The sequence below is a fragment of the Tripterygium wilfordii genome, chromosome 17 (assembly GCF_013401445.1).
Source record: "Tripterygium wilfordii isolate XIE 37 chromosome 17, ASM1340144v1, whole genome shotgun sequence".
Classification (NCBI taxonomy): Eukaryota; Viridiplantae; Streptophyta; class Magnoliopsida; order Celastrales; family Celastraceae; genus Tripterygium; species Tripterygium wilfordii.
In genome coordinates this window covers 11270569-11281305 of record NC_052248.1, presented here as the reverse complement: position 1 = coordinate 11281305, position 10737 = coordinate 11270569, and the positions used below count along the sequence as shown (strand labels likewise).

The 10737-nt window shown below is 36.8% G+C and overlaps 2 protein-coding genes and 1 long non-coding RNA gene across 4 annotated transcripts; 1 reads left to right on the top strand and 2 right to left on the bottom strand.

Moving 5' to 3' along the window:
* LOC119983043 lies at nt 1–2946 on the bottom strand. Of its 2 annotated transcripts, XR_005464540.1 has the most exons (3): nt 2655–2946; nt 1019–1069; nt 1–887 (listed from the first exon to the last, which is right to left on the bottom strand). It is a non-coding gene; the product is annotated as an uncharacterized LOC119983043 (long non-coding RNA). The 2 variants fall into 2 exon arrangements; XR_005464539.1 differs by having other exon boundaries at nt 1–1069.
* Nucleotides 2947–3619: 673 nt separating this feature from the next.
* LOC119981936 (anti-H(O) lectin 1-like) lies at nt 3620–4559 on the bottom strand. The gene is made up of 2 exons (XM_038825074.1): nt 4103–4559; nt 3620–3999 (listed from the first exon to the last, which is right to left on the bottom strand). Exons 1-2 carry the CDS (start codon nt 4557–4559, stop codon nt 3620–3622), a joined length of 837 nt encoding a protein of 278 aa, XP_038681002.1.
* Nucleotides 4560–10115: 5556 nt separating this feature from the next.
* LOC119981935 (lectin-like) lies at nt 10116–10737 on the top strand. Its single transcript, XM_038825073.1, has 2 exons — nt 10116–10542; nt 10643–10737. Exons 1-2 carry the CDS (start codon nt 10116–10118, stop codon nt 10735–10737), a joined length of 522 nt encoding a protein of 173 aa, XP_038681001.1.

Genomic DNA, 10737 nt, shown 5'->3' with positions numbered 1-10737 from the left:
CCAAAAACATCCTATCTGTAATTAACGGAGCATCTAAGATTCATAAATTTATACATGAGTAGCAAAATACAAAATATCAGAGTGACTACCCACACAACAGGTGACGGGCTCTCCGGAATCGGATAGAACTCTAAATAGCTGAAGGTGGTCCTGGACCTGCCGAAACTACTCTATCTGAAACAAAAGTATCAACAAGGAAGCATGAGTCACAAGACTCAGTGAATGAATAGAAACTTAAACGATACAAAGGGGACAAGCCGGGTAATCAAGAGTCAAAGAACTGAACAAGCAACATTTCGGAAGGGAGTACCATCATACAGAAACAATCAGAATATCAGACAGCACACGAAGTGCCGACATCAGACAGCACATGAAGTGCTGATGTGAGACAACACCCAAGGTGCTAGTATCAGACAGCACACACAGTGCTGATATCCGAACATATCCAAACTTGGTGCACCAAGGCTAACGTATCCTGTCGTTAGCGTACAGTATTCTAACAGATAGTAACTCCCAAGGAACAAATAACAATCAATCAAACTGAACCAGAATAGGATACGATCACAAGTCCGAATCAGAACATTCCATCCCGATACGAAATCCGAATAACACATATTTCAGAATCAGAGTAATCGATGTCATATCAAAAGGTCGCATGCAGTTAATTCTATGCTTGTCCCAATGGTAAGAAAATCATGGGTCACACAAGAAGTCTAACAAACAGTAACTAGACGGATATATACGGAGATTGACAAATAGGGACACTAATACAAAATCTGAAGAAAAGGACGGATCATAGGTGTGTGCGGGTTCAATGTATCAAATAAGTTATCTATCCACTCACCAGAAATATGCTACTAGTCAAATCCTGAGACAATGTCCACCGCCTGACCATATAATAAAACGATATAGCATTTAACAACTCAATGCCAACAGTATATAGAACTTCAATAAGTCCTTACCTCACTTACAAGCACAAACGTCATCTTAATTGAAATAGAGATTCAATTCCACTTACCCTTGAAAATCTAGTTGTTGACTGCATGACTTACACTTCAAGTCCAATCTCCTACAAAATTTCCATCATATCACATTGATTGGACCTCTATTTTGAGGTTCCAATGTCCTTTAATTAGGATGTTCTAGCACTTAGCTAATGTATTTGATTGCATTTTAGCTTAGTTTTACACTTACAAATGTTTTCCCTTGGTTTTGTAGGAATCGGACCTTGTTCGGGCAAGTTGGAGCACTTTTTGGGCACTTTTTGTTGTGAGGTGTCCGGACACCTTGAGAGGTGTCCGGACACTTATTGTCCGGACACCCACATTAGGTGTCCGGACACTTCCTTTGAAAAATGAGACAGAGCCTATAACGAAGACTTGATGAAGCCCAGGTGTCCGGACACCTTCCGAAGCCGTCCGGACACCTACCGCGGATCTGTAATTTTCTACACCAAAATTTCTAGGGCATTTGGGGTAAATCATGTATGTAACCAATGGGGAACGATTTTATAAGGGTAGTTAGGTATTTTCTATTGTAAAAAGAGGGGAAAACCCTAAGATTGGGGTTTTCTTTCTCATTCATGGATTACACAACATCTAGCCTCCATAGTTTTTCTCTCTCTTTCTCTCTCTAGGGTTTTACTTAGTTCTTGTGATCTTGATTGTAAACATTGGTTTTCATCTATAAAATTGATGTTTATTCTCATTATAATGAGTGGCTAAGTTCCCTTTCTAGTTTCTAGTCCCGAACGGTGGGTGCAAGGTTTCGATTACTCAAGGTATGCTCAAAGAATCGTAGCTTCGATTTTTCTCTTTTAATTTCGTGATAGTTGTGTGATTGGATACATGAGAATGACATATTTGATTGTATTCTTGGATTGTCTAGTCTAGGGATTGCATCTAATGTGTTTGATTGAGAATTGTTAAATCCATTGCATGATTTCCTTAATTAATTGAGTTTTCCATTGCATAGCTATTAATTATGTGTATTGATGATGGGGTTTTGGGTTCATTTAGGAATGTGCATGGGAGAGTTATGGTTAATTGATCTTTGAGTGTGAAACTAGGGTGTTAGCTAAGCCGAGCCCCAAGGGGGAACATTAATCCATAATATTAGGTGCTTATCCCTTTGTGTTCATCGTAGATTAAGAGACCCGATGGCCTACATGTATGAATTGAAGTCTTATATCATAATTCTCTTTGCATATGCATGATTGATAGTATCACACAATGCATTGTGTATGGTTGTGTGTGTTTACAATGATACCTTGAGTATGAGAACCGAGTAGCCACCGGGACGGATTAGAGACTAGGTTTTTAACTAATTGTTTTAAATCCATTTCGTGTTTACTTTGATTACAAAATCGCTCATGCTACCGAGTCATTCGGCCCATTTCATTTACTTGCTTTTATTTGATATTCATTGTGTTTATTAGTGTTAGCTAGTCATTTACATATCATTCACTTCAAATTTGCATTGCTTCCTCGTGGATCGATACCGGACTTACCGATTTATTACTTGACGATACCCTACACTTGGGGTAAGTACACACACACTTTGGTGTCAGTCACACATCAATTCACACGCATGTAGCACTTCCCATCTTGTACAGGTCAAAACAAATTCAGAGTTTAATTGATCCCAGAACTTACCCGAACCAAGTAGCACATGAAATCCAACTTTAGCTTTGACCATCCAAGTTTCCTTGTACAAGCACAAATTAACGTAGACAATCTCTCCCCAACCTTCAATCTAAATTTCTTTCGCAAACCGAACTTAAGCTTTGTAGACCCACTTTCAAAGCCTCCCAAAACAATCTTCTTTCTTCATTACCTAGGCAACCATGAGAGAATCTATGCGATTTACACTCCACTACTCTCCTTGTTTCACGTCTTCCCTTTAGATTCTTCTTCTCCCCCTGTTTAGTTCTCTCTACCTTATCACTTGTCTTTCTAGATTCTTCTTGTAACTTCCCGTAAAGCCAAAGCTTGTTAAAAGGCTAGCTGAAATTGACTTGGGCTAAGCCCACCTTCTACATCTTGAAGCTTATATGTTTAGGACAACTTAGTATGGGCCAAGCTACATCCCATATTGGGTCTTAATGAAAGACTTTGGTCCAAATGACTTACATTTGTCTTACATTTCCTCTACAAATATACATAAATATATATATTTTATATATATTTTTTTTAAAAAAAACACCGGATATTACATGCAACTAGTAAGAACGTCCAACTCATGACTTTGTCACAAGTCAGCATAATTTAGAAATGATATTTTCAGCCATTCCAAACCATTTAGGTCCAAAAACAATTTCTTCCTCGATCTGCCTTTGATAAACAAAAAATCTATTTCCATCACACGAACACATTCTGAATATATTTATAGTTTCTATTCAAATACACAGAGTCATCCACGAAAGAAATTGTAAAAATGAATAGTAGGACGTCACCATTCCTTATTGCATCTTATATTTTTTGAATGGATTACATTGTCTTCCTCATTTATTTTTGCAAGTTTAAGAAATTAAAATTTGCATGGAATTTGACAGCCTTGACTATTGTGTGATGTATATCCCAAGAAGAGTACTACATCACACTGGTTGTGCATATTCTCCTCATTTATTGATTGGAAATGATGCTAAATTCCAGTTGAGAATCTGATGACGCTCAGTGAGAAGCCCTGTTGATGCTGTGAATCCCACATAGATGAAGCTTGGCAGGGTATTTGGGATGTCAATAGGCACCTCAAGAAAAGTCTCACCTATTGGATCAGATGCATATCCAACGTGAACTCTAATGGACTTTGTCCTCCCATCCAATACTATTAGAACCTTGATGTCTCTTCCACTTTTCAGGTCAATTCCGGTATCATTGAGACTCCTAGCTTGAATCGGATGTATTACACTTTTTGTGACAACCGCAATGTGATTTGCATCCAAATCACCTGTATTCTTGTAAGTGTCAAACTCCACAGCTAATTGACCACCAGCATGGCCTGCATTTACCTCAAAATGTATTGGTTTAGTTGAACATATAATGTATGTATGAATGTTTTATCATATAATAAAGATAGGAACCATAGCTTCACATTATATTACCGTCTTGTGCTGGTTCCATTATTCCAAGATAGGAACCAAAGCTGTCAGCTGGCGAGGGACTACTGTTGGGTGCCATAATAAATGTTAGTCCATCTGCAGATTCGGTTGAATAAGGGGAGGTAAGAATCCTGAACGTGAACGTAGAATAGATATATGCTGGCCACGCAAACACAGGGTATTTGTATAGAACCCTGCCAACTTGATTTAGTTGCATGGTTGGATTGCCTGGACGTGGCTCTGGGGTTAGGCTTAAGTAGCCGTCGCGACTGGTTACTGAACCCGTGCAAGTTAAGTTACCATCACTGCAACTTGTTGGGGTGAATGAAGGGAAGTTGAAACGGGTGATTGTAGGGAATGGAAAAGATACTGGGCTAGAAGAGGCTTGGTCACTGGTAACTGACACTGGGCTAGAAGAAGCTTGGTTAAGAAAAGCGAAGAGAAACAAGAACAGAAACATGGTTGGGTAGTTATATTTATGTGTGAGACTACTTCACTTATAAGTTATAACTCATTGCAAGCAATCAGACTTGCTCAACTATATATAGTGTGGTTTGATGATAGTAGTCGATGAAGTTTATGCTGCATTGTTGAAGGAAAATTAAGTCAGCTTCAACAAGAAAAAAGTTGACTCTGTAATCAGTGTACTTTACAAAGTTTTTGTTTCTATTTGCCATCTGGATTCGAAGATTACAGTTGTTATGTAATAACCCTAGTTTCCAATATTCTTGTTTGTATTAATTTCCTATCTGGATCTGAATTTTCTCTCTATTGAGTTATCCTAACAGCTCAAGATCTTGTATTCTCAGATTGGCTTTCTTGAGACTCACGAAGATTAAAGACAAAAGGTATAGTCCAGAAAGAACAATACATATCAATCTGTCTTTTCTAGTTTCACTAGTTATGCCTACAAATGGTAGCTAACATACTTCTATTGTGCTCTCAACAATAGCATGGTTCATGTTACGAATCCCACATCTAAAATATGTGAGGATTCCATTGGTTTATAAGAGCAAGCCCATCTCCTTACAATCAATTAGGCATTTTCTCCTTACTTGCAAGTGTACAAGTTGCACAAATAATAAAGTGATGAATAGAGTATTGTTCCCACGAGAATCTATTGACAATTCAATCAAATACTAATTATGGCTAATCCTACACTATTCGGAGAATCGACGTTTGAGTTTTTTTGTTAGCTAACACAAAAACAATAAATTTAACAAATAGCTAAACAATTGACAAGAGAAATTAAGCAATCCAACAATCAAATTAATTACACAAAAACAATAAATTTAACAGATAACTAAACAATTAACAAGAGAAATTAAGCAATCCAACAATCAAACCAATTACTGAGTAATTAATTCAAGAGAGCAAACACTAGGGCACCTAATGTCACCACCACCTATCCAATTAAACTACATTGGTTCGTTAATCCCTAATTCACAATTCAATTGTTGACAACCGATTTCCCTTCCTATTGAATGCTCCATTCCTGATTACACCAAAAGTGTTTTCAATACCAATCCCTATTATTCCTAGCAATCGGATTTAAATATCAAAAACCCATTAAGTATAGTGAATAATCGTGTAGCAATTGCATAAGTTATTTACCTATATTCCTATGGTTCATGCAATCTATGTCATCTATGGTGAGTGCAACCCTAGGTATCTCCTTCCGGTCTCAACCTAGGCAGAACATCATTGGAATGGTGATGAGGCATTCAAAAGCATTAACAGCATTCATAGATAATCAACAATTAAAGAGGAAATTAAGAACGACAAACCAAGTTCATTAAATATTCAAAGTGGGGCTTCATTAGGACCCTAGCTAGAGGATTAGTTCCTTATATCATCCAAATACATAATCAACCCACAATAGCAATCATAATTACAAAAAATAGGGAGAGATACTATAAAATCCCTAAAATCCTCCTCCTCTTCCTTGCTCCTATGCTGCCTTCCAATAGTTCTCAAAACCCTAACCTCCAAGAATGAGGCACAAACCTAATTTCGACCCTTTTATAGTACTCCCCAAAACCCATAGTCGTTTTTATAACAAGCTTGTGTTGTTTTGGAATGTACCCACTTGAGTTTGGGGGTATTAATTTTCGTGAAGTTTGAAGTGCATAATCGTGAACAAGGAGAAGTGTGAACGATCGGTAATATCCTTTGATCCATTGGAAAAGTCACTAGGATGCAGCTGCAACTTTGAAAATCAAGGCCCGATCGATCGAAAATGGGGCACGATCGATTGAGAAAGTCACTGTTTCCAAAATTTTTCATTTTCGTTCATTTTGGATCCCTTCTTTCTGGTTCGCGTCTTTATACTTGAAAATGCACAAATGAGACTAATTAGGCAAAATCTATCCTTAATCGGCTCAAAATGACACAAAGATCAATGAAAAGGGTGCACAATTGTATGTATATAATTTGCACATCACACACACGTGAAGAGAATTATAGTAGAAGTACAAATGAGATGTATAAAACAATTTGAATGTATCTGCCCTCCCTAAACCCCCACTAAGGCAATAGGGACTGGAGCTACAAGGGGTCTTGGAGATATTGTGTCGAAAACTTTGCCTATAATTCGGAGTTGATTACAACATCTGGATAAAAGGAGTTGAAATTGTTAAATAAAGTGCCTCATATTGGAAGTATTACTTATGTGAGTTGATTATTTTTAGTATGGGGGTTATAATTATATTTTGGGTACCCGGATAACTTGCTATAAAAGGGGGAAACCCTAGTCGCAATTGTACCACTGAAATTGTCTTATTGAAAACAGTCGTAAATTCCGTGGATGTAGGCACTCTTACCGAACCACGTAAATCTTGTGTTCTTCTTCTTTCTCTTCCCTGCTTTAATTGCTCTCCTTGTTTATTGCCCTATTATCTGTTGTTTATGAAGGACCTGATTCACAGCAGAAGTCGTGTATGAAGAATCAGACATGCACACTACCTATTTACCACTCCAGCATCATTATACTCTTTATTATTTATACTGGCAGACTCCTATTACTCCTATGATATCAATTATCACAAGTTAATTATGTTATCCTAGAACTATATAGGTTGCTGGTCTAGCACTAGTAATAATATTGCAATAAACCATAATCAGGTGGCTCAAGCCTTGTGCAAGACTGCGAGTGAAATTTCTACAGTTATGATAATCATGTAACTATTGTGGCTTCTCAGTTAAAATGTTTTTCCATTTCTACATAGTTTCTTCCATTTTTGGCCTCAAAAACAGATGTTTCGAAGGGTTTCAGACCCTTTTTGCATATTTTGGTATTTTCGGTGTGTTTTTAGGATTTTCCTTATTGGTTGCTTTATTATATTATTTTCCTTTTATACTTATGTCACAATTAGGGTTACGATTTATTATATAAGGTATTGTAACCTCCTTTGAGATGTAACTTTGAAATAAAATAAACATACCGTTTCAGGATTTCTCTGAGTTTACTTGTTCTTCAAGGTATTGACGATGATCATACCTTTTACCAGTTTCCATTTTTATGATGGAGTATGACGGTTCTCGGTGTAGAGAGTTGTGACTGTCGATGAAGATGGTGGTATATGTGAACACCAATATAGGTACTAAAAAATAACTCAATTTAATCCTTGCAATTTAAGAAAAAGGTTGTTGAGTATAGTGAGAAGCAAGGGTATGTCCCGCAGAGGATTGGAATATAATTACAAATAAAATCTAATTGTGACTCGAGCTAAACAGTTAATTCAGAATAATTGGTAAGAATTAGAAAACATTTTTGATTCTCATAAGAGAAAGAGTAAAGGGAAAGTTATCCACCACTAACAATCATGTACTGCTGCAACCTTCATTTGTATTTCTTAATTCACGAATGACGATGTTTAAGATAAAACAATGGCATGTTGATTTTATCTTATTGCTCTCTCTTAATTTGTATGTCATGTGCATGGCATGTACTCCTTAACTTAGTTCTTAAGATGCAATCTAGAATGGCATGTTCATAGATTCAACACTCGAGAATCATTAAGCACAAAGAAGGCAAACATCACTAAATTCATAAGATGTGTCATGCATCTTATATCACCTAGAAATCAATTCACATGAATTAGAGCTATCTTATTCATTGGCTACTTGAGACTTTATGAAGATAAGGGTGATCAAGCGTATCGTCCTAGCAATATAATCCTAAAACATGCATCTAAGCGTGCACTCAAAGAAACATATATCAGATTTCATCAACAAGTAATATAGTGAAAAGATTTTCATTCGATCTCAAGAAATAAAATTAAAGGTAAACAAAGCATCAGTACAGTCATATTCGGGCTTCAACCAGCCCCTTAACTGAAGGAAAATTAGCCACACATCATCTGTTTTGAAGACTAAAATACATAAGAGAAAGAGGAAACCAAATAGTATATCTCGCCTTGCTTGCTGTTGGTTTCACCTTCTCTCCTCTATTCGTTCGTGTGTGTCCTCTTTGATGACTGTTACATCCCTTTTATAATTCAACAATAGGGCCCCATCGACTGAGACTTTTCAGACAATATAGGAATTAAGTTCAATTATCACAAGGAAGTGTTTCTCCTAATAGATATAGAACTTGACTACCAATACACTTCTCCTTATGGAAACTGAACTTAAACTGACTGAGAGAGTTGTCATTGACTTCTAACACAAGATTCGAGTGCCCCGTAATCTCCCAAGATTTGTTCCGTGTCTTGAATACCAAGAATAGTAACTTGAGGTATCAAATCTTCTAAATTCGCATATAATTTCTGCACTGAACCACTGATGCTAAAACTGATGCAACTTCCTCTAGGAAACTCCAAATCATGAACCGTAAAATTCTATGGAAACTATACTTCTAGATCTTTCCAACGGTATACCATCAGTTATCCAGTTCTTCCAGAGAACATCCAGTTTATTATGTGAAGTTGACAAATCTATTTAGGAACCTGACTTCGCTTCAAAATTATGAACATATTCATCTTCTATCATTTCACCATATTTTTGCCTATTTAGCTCTCAATCACTGTTAGGGACATATTTCTTCAAAACTTACCCAAAACACATCAAAACCAACCAATTTCGCAAAGGAAACTAGTGCAAAGTATTGGGATAAGGGATGCAAAATGTGCATAAATATGTGTTATCAGTATAGCGAAAACTATGCAATTTTTTTATCAAGGTGGAGATTGTTGGAATTGATCAATAAAATTGGACTCTAGTTTGATTAGAATTAGTAATTCGAGTTTAACTACAATTAGATTTTCTACAACCTTATACATATAAGACGTTTTTAGGGTTGTAACTAAGTTACTACTGTTTTGTTTTCTCTAAACATGGGTTAGAGAGGCGGCTACACCTAGTGAGAGAGAGGGCAAGGTGCGGAAACTTTGTGATTTATCTTTTGGTGTAATTGGGTTTTGGGTATGAGACAATGAGAGATTCAAGATGTAGGGTATTAGAGATATAGGCTGGATTGGTGGCATATGATAATCTCTTGAGCTCCTGGGTATTTTTAGATTTCTTGGTGAGAGAAAAATCTCGATGTGTAGTTGTATAAATTTTTTACATAGTGAAAATTTCTCTTGATTATCTTTTGGCAACACCTGTGATTTTTTTCTTTGGTTTTAAAGTTTTCCATGTAAATTCTTGTCTTGTTGAATGTTGTTATTCTCAATTTAAATTTCTCTACTGTCGTATGATAATGTCTTAGTCTTACAAGATGGACTTTACCTTCTGTCTTTATATCTTTGTGAGTCTCGCATACGTCAATTTACAAATACAATGTGGCCATGGAGATGTTAATACAACCCAACAACATAATCTTGTAAGATACGCTAACTACAGAGCCAACTTTTTCTTGTTGAAGGTGACTTAATTTTCCTTCAACAATGCAGCTAGCATAAATTTCATCGACTACTATCATCAAACCCCACTATATATAGTGGAGTATGTACGATTGCTTGCTATGAGTTATAAGCGAAGTAGTCTCACATATAAATATACCCAACCAACCATGTTTCTGTTTCTGTTTCTCTTTGCTTTTCTTAATCAAGCTTCTTCATTCACCCAAGCTCCCTTTCCAGTCCCTCAAATCACCACTGGTTTCAGCTTTCCTTCATTCACCCCAGCAAGTTGCAGTGATGGTAACTTAACTTGCACGGGTTCAGCTACCAGTTACGACGACTACTTAAGCCTAACCCCAGAGCCACAACCAGGTTATCCAACCTTGCAACGAAATCAAGTTGGCAGGGTTCTATACAAATACCCTTTGTTTGCGTGGCCAGCACGTTTCTATACTAGGTTCACGTTCAGGATTCTTACCTCCCCTTATTCAACCGAATCTGCAGATGGACTAACATTTATTATGGCACCCAATAGTAGTCCCTCGCCAGCTGACAGCTTTGGTTCCTATCTTGGAATAATGGATCCAGCACAAGACGGTAATATAATGTGAAGCTATGGTTCCTATCTTTACTATTGATGTAATATCGATACATACATTATATACAACTAAACCAATTAATTTTGAGCTAAATGCAGGTCGCGCTGCTGATCAATTAGCAGTGGAATTTGACACTTACAAGAATACATTTGATTTGGATGGCAATCATGTATCGATTGACACAAAAGTGTGA

Excerpts from the sequence above, each read along its gene's own strand:
- LOC119981936 (XM_038825074.1), bottom strand. The coding sequence starts at position 4,559 with ATGTTTCTGTTCTTGTTTCTCTTCGCTTTTCTTAACCAAGCTTCTTCT. Across the intron at positions 4,000-4,102 it reads AATGGAACCAGCACAAGACG|GCCATGCTGGTGGTCAATTA; the intron begins GTAATATAATGT and ends AGGTAAATGCAG.
- LOC119981935 (XM_038825073.1), top strand. The coding sequence starts at position 10,116 with ATGTTTCTGTTTCTGTTTCTCTTTGCTTTTCTTAATCAAGCTTCTTCA. Across the intron at positions 10,543-10,642 it reads AATGGATCCAGCACAAGACG|GTCGCGCTGCTGATCAATTA; the intron begins GTAATATAATGT and ends AGCTAAATGCAG.